Source organism: Charadrius vociferus, unplaced genomic scaffold, assembly GCF_000708025.1.
Source record: "Charadrius vociferus isolate BGI_N301 unplaced genomic scaffold, ASM70802v2 scaffold266, whole genome shotgun sequence".
Lineage (NCBI taxonomy): Eukaryota > Metazoa > Chordata > Aves > Charadriiformes > Charadriidae > Charadrius > Charadrius vociferus.
In genome coordinates this window covers 965,452-991,795 of record NW_009649114.1, presented here as the reverse complement: position 1 = coordinate 991,795, position 26,344 = coordinate 965,452, and the positions used below count along the sequence as shown (strand labels likewise).

Sequence of the window (26,344 nt, the reverse complement as noted above, 5' to 3'; positions counted from 1 at the left end):
TAATATGGCTTTAAATGCCATGGCTATTACCTACATCAGGGCAAAGTAGCGGTACGGCTTATGCCTATGGGTAGTAACCTCTGGTCAGCCGAGTAATGAATGTTTGCTGTGATGCAGTGCCTGCAGAAACACCTCTCCTTGCTTCTTGCTGCCCTGTGCTGCCGCCGCAGTTGTGACCGTACACCTGCTGGCAGGGCTGCCTGTTGCAACAGGTTGGGAAACTGGTTGGGGTTAAAAACAACCAAAGGAGAGAGAGAGAAAAAAAAAAAAAAAAGGCTACATGGAGGTCTTGCATTTTTTCTTGCCCCTGTGCGTTTGATCCAGATCAGGAAGGGGACAGGCAGGTGTGAGAAACTGTTTAATTTGGCACTATCACCCGGAGAAGTATTCTTCAGACTAAGATTTTTGTAAACACATTTGTATTTCCGTGAGGGAGATGGGCCCGTGGCTCTGCAGGGTTTATCCACGTGGCTGCTGTAACCTAAACTGGAAAACTCTTCATCCCGTTGATGCTCTCTGCTGTGCCGTGGAACTGGATTGCAGCACTATAGAGGTCGCGGAGAATAAACTTTTCATTTCTAATTAGGACCAATCACAGAACCATAACTAAGCTCCTCCTGATGGGATTTTTATAAAAGATAACAAATCTCCATCTCCAAATTGATGGATTCCGAGGGCTCGGCTGGGCAGGAGGAGCTGGAGTAGGGGCTGTGCATCATCCTGCCGTGTTAACGAAGGGAAGGTGATTACTACCGATCTGGAGTCATTACTACTTTTCACATTCCTTACAGCAAAGCAAAGCTGACAGGTCCTAATTAGAGCCTGACATCTGTAATAATAAAATATTATTCATCATGAAACAATTTTAAATATCAAAGAATCATTACTGCTAATAGTTTAAAATAGACCTTATTGTCTGTGACAGCCCATGGAATCTGATTTCTTTTTTTTTCATTCAGTGTTTTTGATTTTTATAAAAGGAATTTCCCCTGAATTAACACATTGTACGGTCTTTTTAAAAATCACAGTTCTAATCGCCTTATTTATAATTCAGCAGCCATCTGCCCTAGCGGGGAATTGGCTTGAACGATACATTAGGGCCTCTCCACTGTTATCTCTCATGCTTCATTTTTACAAGAAACTTTAGGAATTTGAAACCCCAGTAATAAATTTTGAGGGGAAAAATCCTGGCAAAGCAAGACTTTTTCCTGTTTTTCTACAATTGATGTCTACCAGCATAAATAAATGAGACCATCATGGTTTTTACTGAAAAGGCTCAGCCTGGCTAGTGTGCGCTGGCGTTTGTGGGGGGTGGTGGTGTTATTTATTTATTTGAAGTCTTATCAGAAATTGTAACAAAGACTCCACAATGGGCGCTGGTAACAGCGCGGTAGGAACCAGCATGCTCCCACCCGCTTCCCCCCTCTGAGAGGGGCTCTGTCAGAGAACAGCTATGTGTAATTTATAACAAACTTCATCTTGAACAAGGAGCCCTATATAACAGCTTTCCATACGGTTGGAATTAAAATGTCAAGGGGAGCCTTTTGTCAAAGTGGTGGACTCCCTTGCGTCAATTCCAGGGGTTTAGTGATTTAAAGTCACGTAAAATCTTTCTGAAGTTCCGTAAATCGAATGAGACTAAGTCATTATGATTGACGTGTATATCTGACTCCTTTCCCTCCTCCAAAATACGCATGGTTTGGAATACCAAACAAAGGAGAAGGGCGATAGTAGAGGATTATCTTGACTTTTCTGTTCTGTTTTTCCCTCCTGCACCAATGGGCGGTTCTGATCTCTCCAGCGGCCGGCGCAGCTCCACCATAAGGAAGCAGGTAAGAAACATTTCCTTAAGTAACAGAAGAGGGAAAGGTGTGTGTTTGTGTAGAGGAGGGTAGATGGAGAACAGGGAAGTGTTTTTATCCTTCCCTCCCTCTCTTACCTGGACCTTTTCAGTCTGTTCAAGCAGAACTGGTGTCTGCTCGTTCAGTAACTGGAATCAAGAAAACATGGATCCACAGCCTTGATTCACTTTCTTTGACAAAATTTAAAAATAATTTTACTCTGTGTTTTGACAGACCTGGAACTAAAAATGCCAAACAGCCTTGAGCTGTCGGGACAGTCGTGGTTTATGGGTTTCATGCTGTTGTTTCTTCTTCTCTTTTCCCTTTATTTGCACTGGTATCCCACCACAGTGCTGTTAAACCAGTAACTGCTCACGTGTTGTGCCTTCTTGTAATAACGACTTACGACAGCGATGCTCTGTCTCCTGGGCTGTGGTGGAAAATCTGTTACGTTTTAGTACCTGATGAGCTAAAATGTGTTTCTTGGAGATAGAGAAAAACCAAAATATTTCTTGTTGCTACTGTAAAGACAAAAGTTGGCTTGGAACTTTATTTCACACCGTCTGTCTTGGGATGCTGCTTTATATTTTTTAGGATCTCTTTGTATTGGAAATTAAGTAAGAGAGCAAGTTGTGGCTTTGGTGTGCAGAGTCAAACCTTTCTCATTTTCTGAGCGTAATTGTTGTTCCTTTATTTATGCTCTAAAAACGGCCCTTTCCTATGCTGAAAGTGAAGTACGTGTGTGTCCCGATTGCCATTTTCACAAATAGTTTTTGAGGTGTCTCAGAAATGTATTCTGACTCAAGTAGAAGCGACTGAAGTCTCTGATTTGGAAACCTAAATTAAAAATTAATCTGTTTGCGAACACTGAAGCCACAGCTCGCAGTAACCTACGTGAAATCACTTGCATGTGGGTTTAGTGGGCTTTTTTGAATCTGACCTAACAGTTTAAAACATAACTATCCCGAGAGTTTTAGTCTCTGCTGGGGACCCAGAATATGCGCTTCTTCGAGTTCCTACTGTCAAACTCAAAAATAAGTAGGGGGGTTGTAATGCTGTTTGGATGATTATTAATAAAGCGTGTCCTCAGGGGCCGGCTGAGCGGCAGAATGGCTTCTGAAGTGTTCTTAATTGGTTGGTGTTGTTCTGTACAGCATGTAGAAGACGAGTTCTAACTGGCTATGGCTAATTAGTAGAGAAATTATTGTCACTATGTGACCAAGTTCTATGACATTTCAATAAAACAAAACAACATTAAACCTAAAGAAGTTAGGAAAACAGTAGAATTGGGTTTTTATATATATATATATTTTTGAGTAGACTGTCATCTTTTTGAACTGATTGAAATGTGATGCTCTAGCGTGCTAACAAGTGAGCATTTTGATACAAATCAGAGGTATTGCTGCCCAAAACTACTGTAGAAGAGGCTGTACATAAACAGGGCCTTGGAAGTTTTAATCACGTGGTAATTTTAATCACTGGCATCTGACCTTAAGCCAACAGCAGCACCTCTGTTGCTTAGCTGCTGTTCCCCAAAATGGGAGGAATAACTGCAGACATTGCAGAAATTTCGGTTGTCTGAAAAGTAATCTATGATGTCCCAGCCTATGGTAGGGGGGTTGCAACTCAATGATCTTCAAGGTCCTTTCCAACCTAAACCATTCTATGATTCTATGCTGTGAAGCAGAGACTAGGGAAGTGTAAAGGCTTATTTCCATAATGAAAGTCTCGATGAATGTTGTTTAAGCTGGAAACTGGCAATCCAGAAGGTTTCACTGTGTTTGGACTGAAGGCAGTGTTTTCCATGAGCCGTATGGCACACCTCATGACCGTAGGGTACCGACGAGCTATTTTAAATCTTTGTGAGAAAACAGGAGTGTGGTGCAATCCTGAAATTGCTCATATTTGAGGTGTTCGGCAATTGGTCCAGAAACTAAACACATCTGGAACTGCATGGAAGCAGAATATGGCAGATGAGAGGATAAATTTGCTTTCCATTCTCCCCCCTCCCCTTTAGCATCACTCTGCATTCTGATGGCTCTTCTTGTTCAAATTTCTCTTTGTGCAGGATTCCTCACAAGCCATTCCCCTGGTGGTGGAGAGCTGCATACGATTCATTAGCAGACATGGTGAGTTTATGGACAAAAGGTATCCTGTGGTATTTCTATAAAATGAACGGTGATGTAGAAGCCTTCTGAAAAATGCTCAGAGTAGCTCAGGCCACAGTGCTTGTGCAGAGGAATCCTGGAGACTGCAATATGAAGAAACTATCGCTGACGTTTTGGCTGTGGTGTTGGCATCGTGCGTGTGATCGCTTTTCCAAATGGTTATTGCAAATAACTGACCTTGCAAATGTTGTTCTTCCAACAATATCCTTTTGTTCCTTGTAAAATAAGGTTCCCATCCTTAGATAACACTCATGCCTCACGTCCACTCACCTTTCTTTGAGCGCTGAGATGTGGCCTTCATCAACAATCATCATCCTCTTCTTAGAGGAGGAGGAACACTAAATATTTGAATGTAGGAGGTCAAGTAGTGAATTAATTGCTTACTTATTGCTGCAATGAGATGATTTATACCTGTTTCGAAGGTTAACTTCACAGCCTTGAATGCTGTAAAGGATTTTATGGGTTTATTGTAATTTGTTTTCATTTTTAATCGATATCATTTGTTAGTAGCATGTGAGACAGCTGTTAATTAACATATGTAGAAAGAGGTTGAATTTATCTTCATTAACCAAGACACGGAGCCAGATAGTAGGTCTTGTTTAATTTTCCTTGTTTAATTACCATTTTAGAAACTATAATCTAGAGTCCCATTCTCATCATCACTTGGAAGATCAAAGTGCTATAATCCTTCATTAAGTCCATACTTGGACATTTGCTGGAAAAGTCATTGAAACCACATTGCAATGCGAACCAAATCAGGGCCATTAGGAGGTTTTATTTTTTAAACTCCTATTTCTGAGTTCGCTTAGATCCCCAACAGAAAGATTTTTTTTCCAACAGACTCAGCTGATTCTTGCTCTGAATGTCACATCATGGCCTTACAGGTACAGTTTGTAATTAGGAGGAACGTGCTTTTATACAACAAATCCACTTTAGGCAGAAGTGATAAAACTGCCTGCCTGATGCGCTTACAGTGCAGGAATGGGTTTCGTTGGAGGTAGCCTGACATTTCTAAATGTTTTGCTGCGTAGGTGTGGGATGAATGTCATTTTCATTCTTGCTGCTCTGCACTTGGGGTTTTTTCTTTTCACTGTTCGTAGCTGTGTGTCGCAGCTACCAGATACAGCCACGTGCTGCGAAGGTTTCATGGCATTGTGATAAAAACAGTTGCGGAAATTGAGAGGAAGAGGCCACAGGTGCGTTCAAGAGAGCTTATTAGTTTATAGCCATTATTATATATAAAGCAAAGATGTTGCAGCATTCCCTGTTTCAGAAAGTCTACAGGTACAAGCCTTGAATGAATGGGAGTGGATTTCCCTCCGTGAAGCGTACACTTTGTTCATTAGTTGATTTGTAATGGTTGTTCCTCATCTTACATGTACCAACAAAATTGTTACGATGGCAATATATTGGAACATCTCGCCTACTTGATAATTGGATTTAATGACATTGCTAATGCCTAGATTTTAGCAAGAATGTCTTAAAGTCTGTCCTAAAGCCCTAGCTAGCAGGTCATGCTGGGGTAATTAAATGTTTCTGTTTCAATTGGCTGATTTGCTCTGGGCATTTGCGGTATCTCTCTTGCAAAATAAACTGCTTCATTGTGTAGTTAGCCATATTTTACTTCATACCGTTATTTTATGACTTTAAATCCTTTGGGGATCCTTCAGGGTAAAAGATAACATGCATGGCTTTTATAACCCAGTTATTCTGTCCGTTTGCGAAAAAGGCTTAATATGTTTTCTCCGTGGTGCTGAGTTCTGTTCTTGCATATTCTGTATGTGCTTGGACATATAAGGGAAAGATGGCTTTTAAAACAGTATACGTTTGCCTGTGTTGCTTATGTTTCCTTTGTCATATATGCTGTAGCTGATGAAGGAGCCATCTTATCTTATCTTACTGTTATCAGTGTCTCTTATTGTCTTACAGGTTTGCAGCACGAAGGGATATTCAGAGTGTCTGGGTCACAAGTTGAAGTAAATGACATAAAAAATGCATTTGAGAGAGGTAAGGAGGATCTCAGAAATTATTGCCAAATGTATTACTTTGCTTAAATGTTCTGAAATGACATATTTTCAATGCAAGTTGCTATATTTTGATCCTTTGATTTTTGTGTTTCCTAAGTGAGTCTAGCCCAAACACTTTCCTAGTCCCCATTAACCTTGAATACTCAGTTGTTTGGCATTGTGCTTTATGTCCTGTAGAGTGTCTGTACAATGAATTCAATCTTCTCTCATGTCTGATAGTTTATTGATTATTTGTAAGACTAAAGGATATAGGGAATTTCATTATCAGGTGTAACTGCATTTCCCTGCCCTCTCCCCCAGCTCTTTGTGAACAGGTTGGCTGCTAGAGGATGAAGTTCTGTGTTTTCCATGTTCTTGAGGCAGAGCTTGGCTGTATTTTATTCTGAGTATCAGCAAGCGAGAGAGTAAATTTCAAGACACTGTTAACTTGAGATAGCTTTTAATGGATTTGATTTTCCATGGGAAGAACCATTCCATACAAAGGCAAAGAACGGCTGGGAGCCTCCTGACTCATCAGCTTCTAACTGGGCTGTTCTCCCTGGCAGAGCAGGTTCAGAGGAGTTGCTCCTCAGGCCGCCCTTGCAGCCCATCTCCCCAGTCTTGCTTGGGTCACTGGAAACAACAGGGCTTGTGTTAATTCCCTGAATACATCACTCTAAAAGAATACAGTTGGTGTGTTTCTACGCTTGCTGTTGGAAGAGACGAGCAGTAATTTCTTAGGCATAGCAAGTTTCTTTGGCTTTTGGGAAGAGAGGAGTTTCATGGACAACATGTATGAAACATGGCATCTAATTTCACCTGTCTTCATCTACCTGAGAACTAAAATCCTCAAGAATAGAGGAAACAGAAATGTATATCATAGGCTGTAGGTAAAGACTTGATATCAGAATGAAAGACCTCTTTTTTTAAATAAAGGAAATAACAGCCATCTTGGGAAACCAGCCAGTTATTCCAGCACTAACGTACAGAAATAAAAAGGTGATGGGTTTGGTTTGGTTGGTTTTTTTTTCTTCATCTCGCTTGTCTCTGTAAAGCATATGATATACAGAACTGACAAAGTTAACAATAATGTCTCTGCAGTTTATTACTTCATCCAGAACCCTTGGTGGCAGTTAATATCAAGGATAATACTCCGGTTTGTAGTGGCCCATTTATTATCCTGTGTGTTATTAAGATAATAGGCAAGCTTTGGTAATTTCAGTCACATAATGGATATATATAGCTTCAATTTGAGGATTGCCCCATCATTAAATCTAATTATACGTGATAGGGAGTTTTCCCTAGGGAACAACTCCTTAAGTGGGCATCTTTTCTTTTGTAATACAGACAAACCGTGGCATATCTGCAGTGACAAATGATCTGTCCCAGAAACACTCCCCCAGCCCATTCAGCGCGAGATGTCTGTGTCCTGCTGAGCCAAGGCACGATGCTCAGCGGCCTCTTGTGCGGGCACCGAATCCCCCTTAGCTTTGGGTGTGAGTTTGCCTAAAGACCCGCTCCTGGCTTGTGTAGCGTTCACCTCCGTGGTGGATCTGTGAAGTTCCCACCCTACCAAATTATCGAGCGCAGAGCCCGGAGGTGTTACTACCGCTCTAGGAGCATCACCACCCTCCGTGGGCGTGAGCCAGGCGCTCCGGTGGCAGACTGTAGTCTGTGTGACAGAAAGCTGTCCCAGGTCTCCTGGGACTGCTGTCAGAGGCTTCTCTTCTTGACTGCGATGCGCAGGAGAGATCTCTCTCTGCCTCACGCTGGTTGTAGTGCAGTTGGAGTAGGTGGGATTAACTTTATGCTGCATAAATCCTTTTCTCCAGCTGAGGTGCGTCCTTCCAGTTTGATTCGTTTCTCCAGTATTTTGAATTTTCTTGCCTGTTTTTCTTTGTTTGTCATGAAGGGGAAGACCCACTGGCTGGGGACCAGAATGACCATGACATGGATTCGATAGCAGGAGTTCTGAAGCTCTATTTTCGAGGGCTGGAGCACCCTCTCTTCCCCAAGGATATCTTTCATGATCTGATTGCCTGTGTCAGTAAGTATATGAAGATCTGAAAAGAAATAAGATTAATTTTTCCAATCTCACCTTCCACTGTCCTCTCTTCCCCTCCCCCCTTTTCTTGGCTCCAAAATAGTCTTTTTATGGTTACTTTGGTTGGGTTTGTGTTGCACTGGTATCTGAGTCTCTGTTAGCCAGAGTCTGGACATTTACCTGGTTACAGCCATCCTAATTCTGATAGCAATTTTTGAATGAATGCTCGAGATAGAAATTAATAGATTTTAAGGGCTGTGGCATAGATTTTTCTAAGAGAGTGCTTTGTGACATGATTCTTAAAACAGAATAAAGCAAAAACCTCCACTTCCAAAAAACGAAGACCTCTCATCAGAAGGTGTCAGAAATGCCCTCTCGGAAGCGGGCATCGCCATCAGGGTTTCTTGCCCCACGCACTTTCCCTGGCATTGATAGACACACACTGCCCGTAGGTCTGCTGCTGGGCTTCTGCACGCTCTCCTCGGCCGCCAGGGTAGCAGTCATACACCTTTTAGCTTCATCACCACGCGGGGCCATCTATTGACTCCTGTTAAAGAGTATGAATCATGAGGGCGGTCACAGTCCAGTTGTTAACATTTTTGATGGTTTCTAAAGGTGGTTCTGGTGGGCAGAGAGTTGTTTGTGCTTTTTGTACGTGAACGATCTCATCTTAAATGGCCTGACTAGTGCCATGTCCTTCAGAACCGAAGAATGATTCTATTGTCCAAGTAGTGAAATGGCCTTTGCGGTGGCAGCCTTTGAAGTAAAGCAGAAGATAACTGCTTCTAAAACGGCTCGTGGTTTTCTTCTCCTGATAAATGCATTTACAGAGTTGAATTCACATTATAGGAAAAGAAAAATCTGCTTCCAAATAAGTTCTCCCTTCTGAGATGATTTATGCTGCCCACTTATTTCTCAGTAGGCTGCTGCACACAGAGCTTTTTGCCTCACCCTTTAACTATGTTAATTTTCCTTTGAGTGTTATACAATTTCTTTTTTAAACACCCACCTTTCTAAGCTGACTTGAATGAGCTATTGTGCCAGAACCATTGAAACAGATGACATCCAGTGCTCCCACGCTAGGAAGGAACTCGCAGTGAAGTTTCACATGTTCAGGGACCTTCTTTGTCAAAGGCTTCGCCAACAGGCTCGGCAGCCTTGGCGTTCCCGTGCTGGGCAGGCAGCGCTGGAGGATCCGGGAAATGGGCAGACCCTTCCTCCCTCCTGCTGCTGCGGCTGCCCTGCTGGCTGCCCTTCTTAATGGTTTGCACAGGAACCATCATAGTATACTGGTTGCATTTGGACTCAGTGACTGGTTGTGGGTACGGTGACGTGATGACTCTCTGGTGCTCTTTCTTCCTCTCAGCAATGGATAATCTACAAGAGAGAGCGCTCCACATCCGCAAAGTGCTTCTGAACCTGCCGAAGACCACTCTGATTGTAATGAGATACCTCTTTGCATTCCTCAGTCAGTGAGTATCCCTGAGAGCGCCACGGCCCTGCTGCAGTACTTGGTGTAAACGTAACGAATGGCACAACAACCAGCCTTAACATTGCTGCGTGTGAGCTGAGCAACAGTTCAAGGTGCAGATGCCACAGTAGTTTGCTGTTTTGTCTGCCTTCCTGGGCTTTTCAGCCTGGTTGAAGTTCATCCCAGTGACTCGAATGCAGTCTCGAAGGAGTTCCAGAAATGAAAGTGAATAATGTGCTGGTAATCCAAGCAAAAAGTGATATGAAAGAGTCAGAAACTGGGCACCGCACCAGCACGGAGCACTGTGTACTACGTAGCGTGAGTGCTAGAGAGTGAGTGTGTCTTTTTAAAAACAGTCGTCTCCACGGGGCTGGTTACTTGCATACCTTGGCAGCAAGGAGTCAATAGTTTCCTCCACTAACATGGTCCTGACACCTGGGGTGTAGCATAAAGGAAAAACGTCCTAACCAGGAGGTTCTATATACATTGTCACAGCCCTTTGAATACCATTTAGGTGAGAGAGAAATGCAACTGTAAGACAGTACTTTGACCTAACAGAGACCTGAGGCTTACTGTCTGCTTTTGTAAAGCTCCGGTTCATCAGTTACCTTCGATGAATATCTTATTGCTTAAATTAAAATGAAAGTGTTAGGGTTTGAGGCTCTTCTAGATTTGTATTAAAACGGAGCAGGACATTTAGTAAACCTATCCATATATTCAAGTGGTTATTTCTCTTTGGAAAGCAGGGAGTTTGTTTCACAGATGTCACTCCTGGAGTCACTGAAATGTGACTTTCCAGTCTCAGTAGCTTTTAATTATTGCATGTAGTGATCTAGAAAACATGGAGTTTCAAGGAGAGTTGTATTGCAACTTAAGTTTTCTGTTCAATCTTTAATTGGTATCAGAAAGGTTTACATGGTAGGTTTGGGACAAAATTTAGTGAGACGAAAATTGTGTTTTAAAAAATGGCACCATATAGAAGCTCCTGGGCCTTGGAGAAAGGGTGTAACACTCTGCACACAGGCACTTATGCAGAGAGCACCTGATATAACTCTGGTATTGAGTGCTGGGCTGCAAGTGGGCTATGAACAGCAATAATACAGAAGAATTAAAGACAAAGATTAAGAAAAATGTCCTCCCCTTGTAAAGTCAGCACCCAGTATTTTTCGTCTAGTCTTGAGCTTTCAAACTTCCTTTGGGGTTTCTCTTTCATTTCTCCCTAAGTGCCATCCGTATCTCACTTTTTACACAGACTCAGAACGTTCATGTACCAGCCGAGCAGCTTTAAACAGCAGAAAGCCCAAAGCAAACCTTCCCATCAGCTGTGTGTTCTCCAGCAGATCATGATGATGATGATGACGTTGTTTTCTGCTCTTAACCCTCCTCCCCACATCTGTCTTTTGCAGTTTATCTCAGTTCAGTGAAGAGAACATGATGGATCCCTACAATTTAGCCATCTGCTTTGGGCCAACACTGATGTCTGTGCCTGAAGGTCATGATCAAGTCTCTTGCCAAGCTCATGTCAATGAATTGATCAAAACCATCATCATCCAACATGAGAACATCTTCCCAGGACCAAGGGAGCTGGAGGGTCCAGTCTATAGCAGAGGTGGAAACACTGAGGATTACTGGTATGATAGATACCACCAAGGAGAAAATGAATGGGTGGATATTTATTTATGGGTTAGCATGTTACAGTCACGCGTTCTGCATTGTCTAATTCTGGATTCGAGCATCTGGCCCAGCCTTTCAGAAATCTGTTTTATGGAAGAGAAGATGGCTGTGGTGTCTCTGGACAGTCATCAACTTAAAAGAAATAAGCTGGTAGAAAGTAGCTATCCAGTTGTCAAACCCAGCTCACTTATCTTGAAGGGCAAGGTTGTGTAGGGATTTTCTTGGATGTTCTGGTATGGTAGCTGCCAAAATCAATCTTTTTTTTTTTCTTTCTCCTTCTTTTCCCTTTTTTTCTGCTTGTCTTGAGTGCCTTTGTTTCAGACACAGGGGTCACTTGCAACTGAACCTGGAAAGCTGTGGCGTGGTTTGATTTTTAGGGTAGCACTGATGGTGGGGGAGGGAAGAGAGAGGAATGCAAAATCACCGTTTCCATCCAGCTTAAAGCTCAAGAGGCCCAGCCGCGTGTTCAGTCTGAAAGCCACATCTGGAAACAATTCAGCCAGAGCGGCTCCTGTCATCTGGGGTGGAAGGTTGGGGAGTGGGGGAAGGAAAGGAGGTGTTTTCTTTCCTACTGGCCAAGCCGATCTCTCCCTCTGAAAATGAGGAATGTTAAATTGTGTCCTGCTTCTCCCCCTCTTCCTTCCCTCCTCCAGTGTCCCAGGAATGCAAATGATTATTTTCATATACTAAAATAAATACATTATAAAAATGAAGTCACTCTGGTGACAGAGCTAGCCTTGTTTGCCTGACTTGTCTCAGAGTAGCTTTAACTATCGCCTCCGTCTCCATACATGCGGTGAGGAGAGGCTCCTCTGTACTAACTGCTGGATGCAGAAGACTTGCCAGAGCCTCTTTTGGAAATTCTGTTTTACCCTTCACTCTGATGTTTTTAGCTGATGTAATATGTGAAAGAATTGTAGAGAAAAAAAATTATAAATCTTTGACAAGAGGTTTTTGACAAGAGACCCCACCTGGAGTGCTGCATCCAGCTCTGGAGTCCTCAACATAAGAAGGACATGGACCTGCTGGAGCGTGTCCAGAGGAGAGCCACGAGGAAGATCCGAGGGCTGGAGCACCTCTCCTATGAGGAGAGGCTGAGAGAGTTGGGGCTGTTCAGCCTGGAGAAGAGAAGGCTCCAGGGAGATCTTATTGCCGCCTTCCAGTCCCTAAAGGGGCTCCAGGAGAGCTGGGGAAGGACTTTTACTGGGGCATGGAGTGACAGGACGAGGGGGAATGGCTTCAAACTGGAAGAGGGCAGGTTTAGATTAAACATTAGGAAAAAATTTTTCACTTTGAGGGTGGTGAGGCACTGGAACAGTTTGCCCAACGTTCAGCACACGCTGTAGTATGGGTGATGCTTCATGTGGGTGTGTAGGAGACAAAATATCCTGGAAGGTAATATCGATTTTCTGAAGGCATTTGTTTTTTCTTCCTTGCCCTTCCTAACCACCCTGACCTCAGACCCTGTTAAGCAGAGAAGGGTAGAAGCAAGCGAGGCAGACTGCTTAAAGTCAGGAAGAAGCATCTGGTTCCCATTCAGGCTTTCTCATAGCCCTGGTATTTAGATAGTTGTTAGTTATTGCCCATAGGGCTCCTTGCCGCAAAGCGTGCAAGCAGCGGAGAGAATCCTTGTCGTTCAGCTGATTCATCAGGGAATGGAGCCCGCTACGTTTGTGATCTCCCGGTGCCACTTCACTGGGCTGAGTCCTCCTCGTGCCAGGGCGCTCGCAGACGGTGCTTTGGCGTGGAGGCTGCCCGGGCTCGGCGCCACGGCTCGTGTGCTCTGCGCCTCCGTGCCTGCGCTCGCGCTGCGAGCGGCACTCGCTTGGAGTCAGCAGCTGCCGGGGAGCTGTGAAAAGGAGTAGGGCAAGGTTCAGAGTGTATGACACATTCAGGGCTGTGTATCTTTGCAATACTGCCTCTGAGTCAAGCCCAGGGCTGTGCTGTGTCTGTCCGTCGGAGACTGCACGAGGATAGCATGGGGAGAGTCCAGGAGTTCTGCGTGCCGGCAAGTGCGACCTTTGGAGTCGCAGGGAAGGAGATAGCTTATAGATTCTCAACTTGCACTGCATTCCTCTGGCAGTATATATTGCTTTTGCAGCCCTCGGGGTGAAACCCGGCAGCCCAGTGCTTCCCACTGCAGCATCCCAGGGCTCACATGGCAGAGAGACTGAGTCTGCAGCGAGGACAGGTTTTTTGGTGGCAAGTGCTGTTGGAGGCATGGATAGGAAGAGGCACGTGGTTTTTGCACAGTGTTTGAATCTGTAGTGTTGGCTGTACGCGACATTACTTCACAGTCTGTGTGAAACTTTAGCCCTCAGTGCTGTGTTCCTCTTGAGACCTCCATCTGGCTTCAGGTTCTTCTGTAAACTTTATTAAGTAGAATAAAGGCTTTGCAGAGGATGGGAAAGGTTGATTCCTGAGGAACTGACTCAGAAGATGTTGGGGCAGCTTCGTGTCATCTGGATTGAGCATAATGACACGCCAGAATTATCCAAATGTTTTACCCCTTCTCCTTTTTCTTTTTTTCCTCTCTTTTAAAAGAGCATAGGAGGTAGATTACCAAAGCGAGAGCGCTTTACATCCCTGATCACTTTACCCACTGCAAGGCCAAAACGAGGGGGGAAGTTATTACTGCGTGAGAGAATTAAAAACCACCTTTAACGAGTTACAGTGTAAGAGTGCGGCAAACGCGTTTTGTCTTTAGCAACAGCGTCTGGTAAGATGAGGAGCGAGCAGTTTTTTCCCTCGAACGCGAGCAGGCAGGGCAGGCAGGCGGCGCTGCCAGCTGGCAGCAGGTCTGCGGAGCTGCCGGGAGAGGCAACGGATCCTCGTCCAGTTTCCTTTCTGCTCCTGTCCTGAGGGAACTGCTCATGTAGCTTCTTACAAAAACATAACCTTTGGTTGCCGCTGTTGTCTATTGATCCTTTCAAAGCTTTTCTTCATGCAAAACATAAATGAGTACTCTTGGTGGTTTTAGGTGCTCTGTAAATAAAGATTCCAGACGATTCTGGCTATGGGAGTCGTTCAGTAAAATGAACGGGACAAGTTAAGATTGTGATAAAAGGGAAGGAGGGAGATGACAAACTCAGACCTGGAAATATCATTATGAATTGAGAAATAATTTCCCCCAGGAAGTGGCAGCTATCTCATCAGTCATCTAATGAGCTAATTAGAGCAATGGAGAATACAGCTGAGGGAATAATTCTGGCATGGCAGAGCGGAGCTAGACCAAACATGCCACTGCTGTCTGGCTTCTGAACATCTCCAGAGGTCTGGGTTACAAGATCTGAAGTTGGACTTTGCTGATAGCATGCAAGAAGGTTAACGAAGATGTTCGGTTTGCTTGATCAAATGAGAACTTAGCTTGATTTTTAGACACACTAACTTCAGTATGTGCAAATGCATCCGCAGCCCGTCTGTCACAGTGGAACTTAAATATTGACTTCCGATATGGGTGTTCCTAGTTAAGTTATCTTTGATTTTTGTAAATGAGGAAACTCAATTTCTACCAGTGTAACGCATCTTCTCTGCTTCCTTCTGTTGTAGTGAAAGTCCTCACGGAGAGAGAGCCTCAACAGAAGACTCGGTTCAGGACGTTACGGCTGAACACCACACCAGTGATGATGGTATGCAAAGTCTATTAACTCCTTGGTTAACTGGTGCAACCTGCTGCGGGGGAGGCAGGGAAGATAGTGCCTTGCAATTTAAGTTCATAGTTAGATCCAAAGTGGAGTTTAAATCAGAATAGTCACTTGAAACCTCGCATACAGCATTTGATGCCAAAAAGTAAAAAGGTATGGAATCAACAGGAATCTTCAGAAGTTTCCTCACTATTTTGAAAGTATCCCTTTTTCAAGGTATCTTATCTTAGCAGCAGGCCTGGGCACACTCCACGCTTGCATGACTGACTGAGCTCATCTGTACCCCAGAAGGATCTTAGAGTTGGACGTCATGGGGGAAGCGTAGAGCCGAAGGCTGGATGTGTTTCAGCGTGCGCTCCTGCTCCGCTCTGCGTCTGCCAGGCGTTTCCCCCTTCGGTGGCTCTGGCAAGGGACTGGAGAGTGCCTTAAGCCCCGGTGCTTCTGCTTTAAGGAAGCAAGCAAAGTAAAATCAAAAATTGTTTGTCTTCGACTGGGAGGCCAGGTTTTAGGCTAGAGGGGCCTGGGGGCCTCTCTAATTTTTTGGGTCATCTTTGGCAAACCCTGTTACCCTTCTTTTCTGACCAGTGAAAAAAGGGGTGCCAATGCTGAGAATTTCAGAGTATTTCCAAAGGAGAAGGTGACACTGCAGTCTCGGCATGTCTGCTGTCAATATTTCCAAAGCTGCCTTCTGCGATGGGGAACGGCTGCACGTGAGCCCCATGCCGAGTAGAGGAAGAGATTACGTTACTGGTGTGAAATGGTGATCCCCAAAATACTGGCTGGCGTGTAAAGCAGACTGACCAAAACAGAACAGAGTATGGTATTATTCTTGGGTTTCGGCCCCGTGCAATTGTCGAAGTAAGTTCTGCAATGGTTTTACTTGCGATGGCCTCGCTTGTAAAGGTGGGAAGAAGGTAGCATTCCCTGACAATTAGCTGGTATCCTTTTTGAGCGGGTCTGTAGCAGTTTACTCAATGGCTCTGCCATGTGTCCCTGTGCTGCTTTTTGCTCTCTTTGCTCCAGCAGTTGCCTAACAAACCTTTCCCACAGCATCGCTGTGCTCCTGCTGGCTTCGTGATGTTCATACGCCAATAACAAAGTAAACAATGTTGAGCACTGTTAGAAATGCTGGAAAATCCGTTCTCTCTCAGCAAGGCCAAGCACTGTCGCGGCGGCTCCTCACCAAGGTTGTTGGGAGGAAACACAAAGCATACAGGAACGAACCATGAGTTCGCTGTCTGTCTTGAACAGTCGTGTTCTTTCTGAAAAGTGGTAGCTTCTTAAAAATGGATGAAAACATGTCCTTTTTGAGTTGGTACCGAAAGAAGGAGCAATTTCGTTGCTGTAACGAAGGAAAGGCTAACTCATCCTGCATCTGTAAGGTCTGGGACTAAACTCTACGGGCTGAAACACCATGGGGTGTGCTTGCATTGCTTCTGTATGGGATTTTTAGATTGCTCACGTAGCTGCGAGGGCACAACGATGGGAAAAGGAGCAGTTAGAGATTAGAGAAGACACTGTTTTACAGTCTCTGGAACTAGATTGCGTGGGGCCCCTGAGCAAGGTAAAATTTGGAGGCGTTTTGGATGGAGTTCTGCAACCTACACGGAATATTCCATAGGAAGCATTTGGGAGGGAGCATTTGGCACCAAAGCAGAGGAGGGAGCTTGGCCTCTGTCGCTTTGAGGGAGCAGCAAGGTCTGGTTAACTGAGTCTCACATCCTTCTAATTGAGCTGTGCAGTGTCACACCTCGGGCGTACTCGTCAGGCGTGCAGCATACGACTCCGCAACTCAGTGGGACTGATGCTCTTCGTTTTTTTCCCTCCTTCAGTCTTTAGATGTGACCAAGCACTTGTTCCTTTAGCTCTTTTGTGAGGCTGGCACTGAGTCGTCCCAAAGTGAAGTTGTTATCCCCTCGTCTTCATTGAAGGAAGGAATTGGGTTTGGAGTGGGGGGAGAGGTTGTGTTTTGCAGAACATCCCTGCTGTCACCGTCAGCCTCGCTGTACGAGTGAGTGGATGCTCTGGTTTGAGATGGGCATAAGAGGTCAGACATGCTGAAAGACAAGCAGGTCGTATGTTCGTTAAATTATGTGTATGAGTGGAAAGATTTTAAACTGCTGCTTTCCTGCACAGGCAGTCAGACTGGCAGGGGTAATTGTTTGGCTTAGTGTTATTGCTCTCTTTATTCGCACAGCTTTCTTCTCTGAGCATAAGTGTAGTAGGAAAAAGCTACTGGAAATTAGAGTCTAAAATCACTTCTCTGGATGAAAGCCAGAGTCCTAAAAAGCAAATTGGAAACATAAGAAACCTGAGTGCCGCGCTCATCTGGAACAATAAACACTTCTTAATGAAACAGATGGAATTTACAAAACCACACTCCCATCCCCTTCCTAAATGGAGGGGGACACCAAAAAACAGCATTATCGGGTTTTTAGTGTTATGAAGAAGCTGGCTCCAGAGGCAAAACAAGAGGAAAGAAGGAGCCAAAACCAGATAACCCTGTGCTTTGGGGAGTCTGGAGCAAGGCGGCTATCGCAAACTGCAAACACGGGCCAGGCTTTTGTCACCCTTGCAAATATCCCACTGGTTGCCGAGGGCTGATAACGGGATTCGTGTGAGGCTGACCACAGGCTTACCTGAAGTGTGCGATTTGACAGAATTCTGAGCTTTGTGATTTAGTAATGCAGAAATTAACTGCTGGGGAGTCGATCTAGCAGGTCCTGTTGCCGATTGCTCCCAGCGCGTGGTCACTTGGAGCTTTGTAACTACAGATGCTGATGGGGCTCTTTGGGGGATGCTCCTGCTCTGCTCTCGCAGACCAGCCCACGCGACGGTGGCACTGCGGCGGCAGCTCGCTCTGAGGGACCGTACGCTACACATTTTCTCAAGCCCAGCTGCTGCCTTGCCTGCCTACGGGCAGCCTTGGAGACCTAATTCTTGAGTGTATGCTCTCGCAAGGAATAACTGTAAAACCTGTGGCTCGTGTTTGCCCTCCCAGTCCTTTTTGGCTGGCTGTTGCACTGTAGAAGCTTCCCATGATGCAGAGGAGACCTCAGAGTGAAATGGCGTATCTTTTCTTGTCCTGGAAGAGGAACTGCAAACCTTTTTCCCAGGGAAAAAAATAATCTCAATTTCTGTGGACTGCTTGGCTGTGTTAAAGCTCCTTTAAAGTAATTAGAGGCTGAAGTCCACTGGGGCCATGTGGCTGAGCTCATCTCCATTCCCCTGATGTCTGCCTAGAATTGGGAACTGGCTTAATATATATTTAGACTCAACCAATGGCAGATTTTTCCGAGTCTTAAAAATAATCCACGTGAATTTCATATTGATTTTCCCGAGTGTCTAAACGCCCATATTGTCCCTCTGTATAATACCCGAGTCCTACAGGGACCCGGATTAGCGGCTGGTTGCAGACACGGCATGGCTGTAGTTCTTCTGTGAGCTTTTCAAGTAGGAGCAGTCAGATTTGGAGCAGGTAGTGCAGCCCCGAGCGCGGTGCCGCTGTGCACGGTGCAGCACAGCTGTACGGAGCCCGGGGGAGCCGCTTGCTCTCCCGATCGCTGCACAAACCGCAGCAGTGGAGGCACTGAATGTTTTCGTTAGCTTCTGTGACAGTTCGATGAATAGCACGGCCTCCCACGGTGCCGGAATCCGGTCTCCTGGGTCAGGTGAACCTCACAGGCAGCAGAAATTTCCTTCTGAATAGGCGCTTTATTTCTGAAGCAGCTTGGAATCAGAGGATGTTTCCCTCCCTAAATGCTAATAACGACGCCTGCCTGCCTGCCCAGGAGGTTTAGTTTAGCTGCCTTTAGGAAGGCGTACCATAGGCAGATTTTTGTCTGGAACATGCCTGACTGCTACCCAGATTTGAATTTTATTTTATTTTAGTGAGATCCTAATTATGCCGTTGCCGCTTCCACCTTTGTACGCTTGAATTGCCGTGAGTGGGTTCATGACTTGGAAAACGTGCATGTGTCCACCATGCAGAGATTAAGTAAACGCTGAAATTGCAACATCCTCATATTATAGGGGTTCCCCTCTGAATCTTACTGCTTCAACCCTCTGCTGCCTTAAGAAGCGACACTTTATCCTCTTCCATGCTCTCGTCATAAGCTGTTTTATGGTAGGTTTAAACTGTTGAATACTTACCTGAGCCCAAGTATTTAGTGAATTATTGTTTATTCCCTTCTATCTCCTAGAATGTGAGCCCATAGAAGCAATAGCGAAGTTCGACTACATTGGCAGGACTGCACGAGAGCTGTCCTTTAAAAAAGGAGCTTCTCTCTTACTCTATCAGCGGGCCTCAGATGACTGGTGGGAGGGACGCCACAATGGAATTGACGGCCTTATTCCTCATCAGTATATCGTCGTTCAAGACACGTATGTTACACTTTAAGCCCATCTGCAAGATGGGCTTGCTTAAAACTCAGGTGTGGAATGGAGTGTTTGTGCCAAGGGGTTGACACCAGGTGGGGAGAGTTCATCCTTCGACCTTCCCTGCAAGAAGGGAGTCCTCTTGAAACAAGCAGAGCTCCGCAGAGGCGTAGGTGTCCACGTATGTGGAGGCGTGACATAAAAATTGTTCTGGTGGTGCCAGCCCGTTAAAGACACAGAGCTGGGATCTCCAGGTTGCTCACAGAAATCAGGCGCTCTCATTTGAAATGATTCTGAAGAGAAAGACGCTAGCACGGTGCTGTCGTCCTGTATGTATGTTTACAGACACAGTGCTGTATTTGAAATTCGGTGCTGTTGGTCCTGTTTTGGTTGTGATTTCCTTCCCTCCTCCTTCCTAGTGAGGATGGTGTCTCTGAAAGATCCAGTCCGAAGTCTGAAATAGAAATAAATTCTGAGCCACCGGAAGAAAAAGTGACTGCTAGAGCTGGTGCCAGTTGCCCAAGTGGGGGTCACGTCGCAGATATTTACCTTGCAAACATCAACAAGTAAGAACAGCCTTGCATTATTTTACTTAACTGTAAAGATCTTGGTGATGAGTCCAGTATAATATTTCCTTCCCTGAAAAAGGTTAACTAATGAGCGCTGCCACCATTATTCTCTGCTTCCCTCTCTTCTAACTTGCTCACATTTTGCTGTCCTCTCTCTCTCTGTCACCAGTGTGGCCCATGCTCATTTAAAATCCCACTGGCTTCTCTTCCCTATCCCCAAGGTGCCATCTGTTCCTGTTTTCCCAAATATGTCCTATTTTATAAGCTCAGAACACAGAGAAAGGGAGGGGAATAGCGGAATGAGTTCTTATAATTGTGTGTTCCCATTCCTTGTTATGTTCTGTGATTTGTTGTGTCTCGTTTACATTTAAGATGTTTTGTTTTATGGGGTGGGGGACAATTTCTTCAGAAACTAGTGTCACATTTTGTGCTAAATGAGGTATCTTAAGTCCCACCATCTGGCATTGCCTGCAACATTCTTTCGTTTCTCCAGCACTTCTCACCTTAGGTTACTAACCATATGCTTGCAGTGAAAGTACACACCTCCCTGTTGCTCTAACTACATCCTCAACCAGAAATCATTACTTTAGCCAGCACTCAACATAATACAAACCTGGGAAATTAAGCCAGTAACAGACTAAATTTCTTGATCTGCTGTTTAATTATTCTAGAGCAGACTTATCCCACATATCTTTCTGATGATTTCCTTCTTACTAAAAAAAACCAAAACCCAACAGTTCTCTCTATTGTGCAGTGAAGGTATTAATATGATAACTGCAGTTTTATGGGAGTGGATATTTTTAACCTTCAGTTAATTTAACAGAATGTAGTCTATAAAGGCATTTACAGAGATACATCCTTTTTAAAGTCTGGACCTGCTAATGTCCTACACGGAGCCTGGTCCTTTGTTGATGTGAGTCGGCAGAGCTCCATTGATACCAGTGAAGCTATGTTAATCTGCATCAGCTTGGGATCTGGGCGTTCTTGTATGATAGATGTTACCTGAGCCATTGAAGTTTGCCATTCTGCCAGTTATGGAAAGATTTGTGTAATGAACAGACCTATGCTGGAGCTTCACCATCTGCCGGTTTTGGTAGTGTTGTATGTAGTGTTTGTAAGAAGCCTGGGTAATGTCCACTCCAGTTTTTTTCCCTTTAGTAGGGAAACTGATATTTAGCAATAGTAGCATAAGACTCATTTTGTTGTTTTTTCTTTAGGAATGAATCTTCTGACCTATGTGTGAACAGACTTGAGCAAAATTAAATCAGATGGTTTCGCAATGACAGTTGTGCCACCCACTGAATTATTATTTGGATGCCAAAATCCTACTGGAGTTAACACTTTCTTGCAGTTATTCATGGGGCTGGTGCTATATATAAACGGATTCTTCCCTGTATAATGGATGCCAAGCTTCAGACCTATGGCATAAAGTATTCTGCTGCATTCATATGGTTTGAATGGAATCGTGCTGTCAGACCGCTGGGGTAGAAACTAAATTGTTTGGACCAGCTCATCCATTTGACATCATCTTTTGGTATATCTCTAGCCCTACATAGATAATGCCTCATGGTCCTGCTAAAGCAGTGGAAAAAGAAACATCTATTACCACCAGCAAATATTGGAATTGATCGTTAACCCCAAACTGTGGGGTTCTTTGCTTGCCAATCTCTGAAAATAACAACTTGATGCCTTGGGCCAGGAGCTTAGTAGACTTATACTGTGTCCTCCAGTCAAAAAATTGTAGCTCTGCTCTTCTAATGTAATAAAAACACATCATCAAAACCTGTTGATGGCACAGAGGGTTTTTTTTGTTCAAATATAAATTCTTTTCTTCTTGACCAAGTTAATTACGTTCCATCCAAGTTTTCTGTTTTTGCTGTGAATGTGCACAGCTGCCAGAAACTCAGTCTTGTTAGAGGTGTTAAACTGGAATGATTTATAATTTTACTGTCTCACAATGATGCCTAAAATCCTGGGTGTATTTGTAATCTGGGTATCTTTGTGTCTCTTCCCGTTGTCCTCTGTGTTGTTTTGGGGGGATATCTTCAAATGACAGCCCGTTATGTGTACCTGCTTGTATTGACTTGTTTTGCTTTTGTGACTGAAGGCAAAGAAAGAAACCAGAGTCAGGCAGCATCAGAAGAGCCTTCCGTCAAAGTGACAGCCATGGACTAGGTAGCTCAATGGCAGAACCAGCCTCCCCAGGAGCCATAGCCGGTTCCAGACCCTCATCTCAGCCCATTATGAGCCAAAGTCTTCCTAAGGACGTTCCAGATAAATGCTCCATCAGTGGCCACGGCAGCCTCAATTCTATCAGCCGACACTCGTCTCTGAAGAACAGGATAGACAGCCCTCAGATCCGGAAAACTGTGACAGCCGGGAGGTCCAAGAGCTTCAACAACCACCGGCCCATGGACCCTGAAGTTATTGCACAGGTAAATAGGAGTGCTTTGCCGTACAGATTTGTTGGGGAAACTTAAAGGACGTTGGAGACAGTGAGACGTCTGATTTAATCTCATATCCCTTCCCTTCTCGCCAAGCAACGTTCACTTACTCCACAGCTTGAGCGTAGTCTTTTGGCCTCACTTTGTGTGAGTCGCTGAGGCTGCTTTCACGAGGGAAGATAAACAGTCAGGTCTTTCCTCCATAAAAACTTGGCCCTGTTCATTTTTTCAGAATTTAGTTTCAACAATAAAAACGTCCATTTCAGAAAGTTACACAGATTCCAAAGCTGTCAGCAAAAAATTAAACAATCATGACTTCAAGACATGAGAAAAGTAAAGTATTTAGTGTCAATTTAACATTCTCCTGTCAGTTTTACACACTTGCCTGTGGTTAGACATTGGAAGCATATGCAGTAGCACAGTCAAAATAAAAGCAGGCTGCTGAGCTGCACAGTGCTCACAGTGGCATCTTTATATGCTCACAGGGTTCAGCGTGTGACTAGAAACCAACTTTGATCCTAATAGTGCTCGTTTTCATTAGTTAGTTGTTCAGAGAAGTGCCTCGACGTGAGGGCAGGCTGCCGATGCGCCGTGCTCTGGCTTTACACGGAGCTCGGCTTTTGGGACCGACTCCACACACTGACCAGGCAACAAGGAAACCCTCTGCTCACATCCCTTCTGTGCAGCTTAAAGGGAAAGGTGTTCGTAGGATTTTTCCTTCGTCTTTGCTAATTTTGCCACAGACTGGTTTATTGCGGATTCTTCGTCTCTGTGCGTATTCTCTGCGTCACTATGCGCAGAGGTCTGTCCCCTCCCCGTCTCCGGGACTGTGAGCTGCCACAGCAGCCACTGCTGGTACCAAAAAGGCAAGCGGTGTCTTTGCATCTGTGCTTTCACCAGGAGAACAGAAAACAATTGAAAGTCAGGCTTAGATTTTGAACGGATGACAGCTACTAGTGGGGTGAATGATGTAAATGTTACAAATTTCCCCTCTTCCATGAAGGATCTTCCCTTTCTCCCGCTCCCAAGCTGTGAGATGTGCCCGCACACGTGTGTTGCCTCTACCAACTGCTCTCAGTATGCCATGGATCTATCTAAAGCCAAGGAATGCCTGGTCTCGGATTACAAAGCCAGCCCTGGGAGACCTGACTTCCCTGCCTGGTTTCTAAAGAGCTGGGGGAAGATACGTGAACATTCAACATCACTTTTAGTGACAAAACAGCCAAGTAATAAATAAGGTCCAAATAAAAATCTGATACGTACTCTCATGGAAAGTTGTATGTTGCTGTTATTAATATCTTTAGCCCATTTATTCCAGTGGAATTATAATATACGGTTCTTGTTGTCTTCATATTTCATTGTCCTTCCAAGGCTTTGGTTGACATAAATCAGTTTCTTTGTTTTTTCAATTAAGCTGTAACTGAAGTTGTTCTGTCTCCTCTTCCTGCCAGAACGTTAACTCCATTGTTTTCGCTGGAGAAGAGTCTGGGGAGAATTTTTGTGTTAAATTAGTGTTTCTCTTTGCCCTGTAGCATCTCTTCAAACACCGTCTAATAATCATCATGCATTTTACATATTTCCCCCCAACTTCGTCAGTACAATCTGCCTGGCCTCAAGATAGACCGGGAGGTGTCAGATTACTGTCTCTGGTTCCTTCCACCATTCCTTCGCTGATTTACCTTCCCCACCCCCTGAAAAACCTCTAAGGAAGCTAAAAAGCTGTAGCCAAGCTGTGAGTCACAGAAAGGCTGAGCTCTTCTGCTCTCCGGTGAATTCCGTGCCCCAGCGGGCTCCGCAGCGCCGGCTGTAGCAAACATGTAGGTCCTGCTGCGCCTGAGAACACAAAAAGCCACGGGTTTATCTCAAATCTCTCTTTATATTTATTTGTTAACAACTGTCATGTTTTATAAGAGGAAGGAGAAGTGCCAACTTGAATTTCTATGTATGTTTCTGATGTCTTCTGTGTTTTCTAAAACGTTAAAATTTTGAGTCCCGTGTAATACCTTTCTGGGAAGGGAAGATTACTCGGACAGCAGGAAAACCAAAGGGGCAGCAAGAGGACACAAAGATTTCAGCATTCGGTGTGTGGCTCATCAGCCAATGTCAAAATCATCAGTCTTCGAGAATTTACATGCCAAATAAAGTACAGGAGTGGATCCTGATGCTTTGAATTACATGTTTTTCTGTTCATTGCTGCATTTTGGGATTGTGCTCGTCTTTGACGTCCAAGCAGCATCGGGACCAGTAAAGGACCACATTAACGTTGAGAAAGTGTGAGCAATTATTTTGCTCCCTGTTGATGGAAAACATTACTTCTTACTGGCTTCAGTATGTAGTGCTGTGTAGTTTGGCGTGGGTTTCACTTCGACACCTAAAGGTCCTTGACCCACCGGTTGATTTGAGTGTTGGTGTTTACAGGCTGAAAACAAATACGTCGTTCTCAAAGACTGACTTTTATCTCTGTATTTATGTCTCTGGGTTCTGTTATTCACTTGGTTTCTCTTTTGTGTTTGCAGGATATTGAAGCTACTATGAACTCTGCTCTGAACGAGCTGCGGGAGCTGGAAAGGCAAAGCAGCGTAAAGCACACGCCAGATGTTGTCCTCGACACCCTGGAGCCTTTGAAAACGTCTCCAGTGGTGGCCCCCACCTCTGAACCTTCCAGCCCTCTGCACACTCAGATCCTCAAGGACACTGAACCGGCTTTCCAGCGCAGCGCCAGCACAGCCGGCGACATACCCTGCACCTTCAGGCCAGTGAAGTCGGTCAAAATGGCCACCCAGGTGAAACCTCCGGCAACTCGGCCGAAGCCTACAGTTTTCCCCAAAACAAACGCCACGAGCCCCGGCGTCGCCTCCTCTGCATCTCAGCAGCCTACTGACAAGTCCTGTACTGTCTGATAAACTCGATGCTGCTCTGTGGATATAACTGTGTTGTTTCAGATGAAGAGACTCTGTTAAAGACGTGAAAATTCCTATTTAAATGATTTTTTTTTTTTGAACTTCTGCTGAAGGTTAGTTGTGAACTGCTACTTACTGCTGGGAGCGCTTCCTGGGAGTAACCTAAGTGGTAACGACCTCGTCCCACGTACCCGCATCAGTGATGTTCGTAAGGCAAAACAGTTCATGCCCCGCTTAGGAAATCCAGTATCGGGTCACTGTGAAGCTGAGGAGGAAATCACACAAAAAGCGATGAGTTGGATCTTGGTTTCTAGTTGATGCCTTGTTCAAGTGTTTGGCCACTGAAAGAAACACTTAGTGGCATCATGTTTTGAATACTGGTGTAGTGACTTATATATTCTGTGTTTCATTTATCACAGGGAAACAATAGGATAGATTTTAGTCTATTGCATGTTTTGGTGCCACTGGTTACGTGGAGCTTGGACATGCCTGTTTCTTGTGCATTATTATTATTATTACGTCGCCCGTTGGTGCCACGGTGGTTAAGGGTCTGTCTCGACTTCCATCACATCCTCTGGTTTTGTTTGTTTGCTCCCCCATTCCTCCCCCCAGGGCCAAAGCTCTTGGCCGTCCAGCCTCATCCTTTAGTCGACACTTGTCATGGAAAATAGTTTACTCTGGAACACTCTTAGATTTTTGTGGAGTTATACGTAATATGTGTCTGTGCAAATATAAACAAACGTGTTCCTGAGGTTTAGGAGCGTAAGAAAGAGCCCAGTTGTTGCTTATGGACAATCTAGCTGTTTTCCCCCTTTGCTCTCCCATATTTAAAAACAGCTTTATTGTTTTTCAGTGTAATTTTCAGCCCATAGGCTACGATGTGGTGTGTGGTCTCGGGAGACTGAATGTAAAAACAAGCTGAGTTTTGAAAACTAAGCGTCCTCTGATGGGAGTTCATTTACTAACGCACACGTTCTTGTTTTGATCATATACCAAGATGGATCCTTACCAAAATCCCAGTTAAGAAGCACTGTAAAAACTTCAATCGGAAGTTCTCAAGCTTTGTGTCTTCTCCCTCTTCCCGGTTGCAAATGCTTCGGTCGGTGGCTGTGACCGCTGTGAACTGCTTTAGGGATCTCCGCTCTCATAGAGCGGTGTAGGAAACGCTGCTGGGGACGGTGATGTGACAGCATGCAGCTTCTGGAG

General features: G+C 44.6%; 1 protein-coding gene across 2 annotated transcripts in view; it reads left to right on the top strand.

Moving 5' to 3' along the window:
- SRGAP2 (SLIT-ROBO Rho GTPase activating protein 2) overlaps positions 1-25,138 on the top strand; it is a 105,131-nt gene extending 79,993 nt beyond the window's left edge. For both annotated transcript variants that reach the window (XM_009888209.1, XM_009888208.1), the window contains exons 12-22: positions 1,802-1,832; positions 3,910-3,970; positions 5,939-6,016; positions 7,928-8,062; positions 9,426-9,531; positions 10,937-11,161; positions 14,754-14,833; positions 19,051-19,231; positions 19,645-19,791; positions 21,902-22,229; positions 24,755-25,138. In XM_009888209.1, the coding sequence (XP_009886511.1) occupies positions 1,802-1,832; positions 3,910-3,970; positions 5,939-6,016; positions 7,928-8,062; positions 9,426-9,531; positions 10,937-11,161; positions 14,754-14,833; positions 19,051-19,231; positions 19,645-19,791; positions 21,902-22,229; positions 24,755-25,138 (1,756 nt within the window). The remainder of the gene's footprint in view (positions 1-1,801; positions 1,833-3,909; positions 3,971-5,938; positions 6,017-7,927; positions 8,063-9,425; positions 9,532-10,936; positions 11,162-14,753; positions 14,834-19,050; positions 19,232-19,644; positions 19,792-21,901; positions 22,230-24,754) is intronic.
- Positions 25,139-26,344: the final 1,206 nt, after the last annotated feature.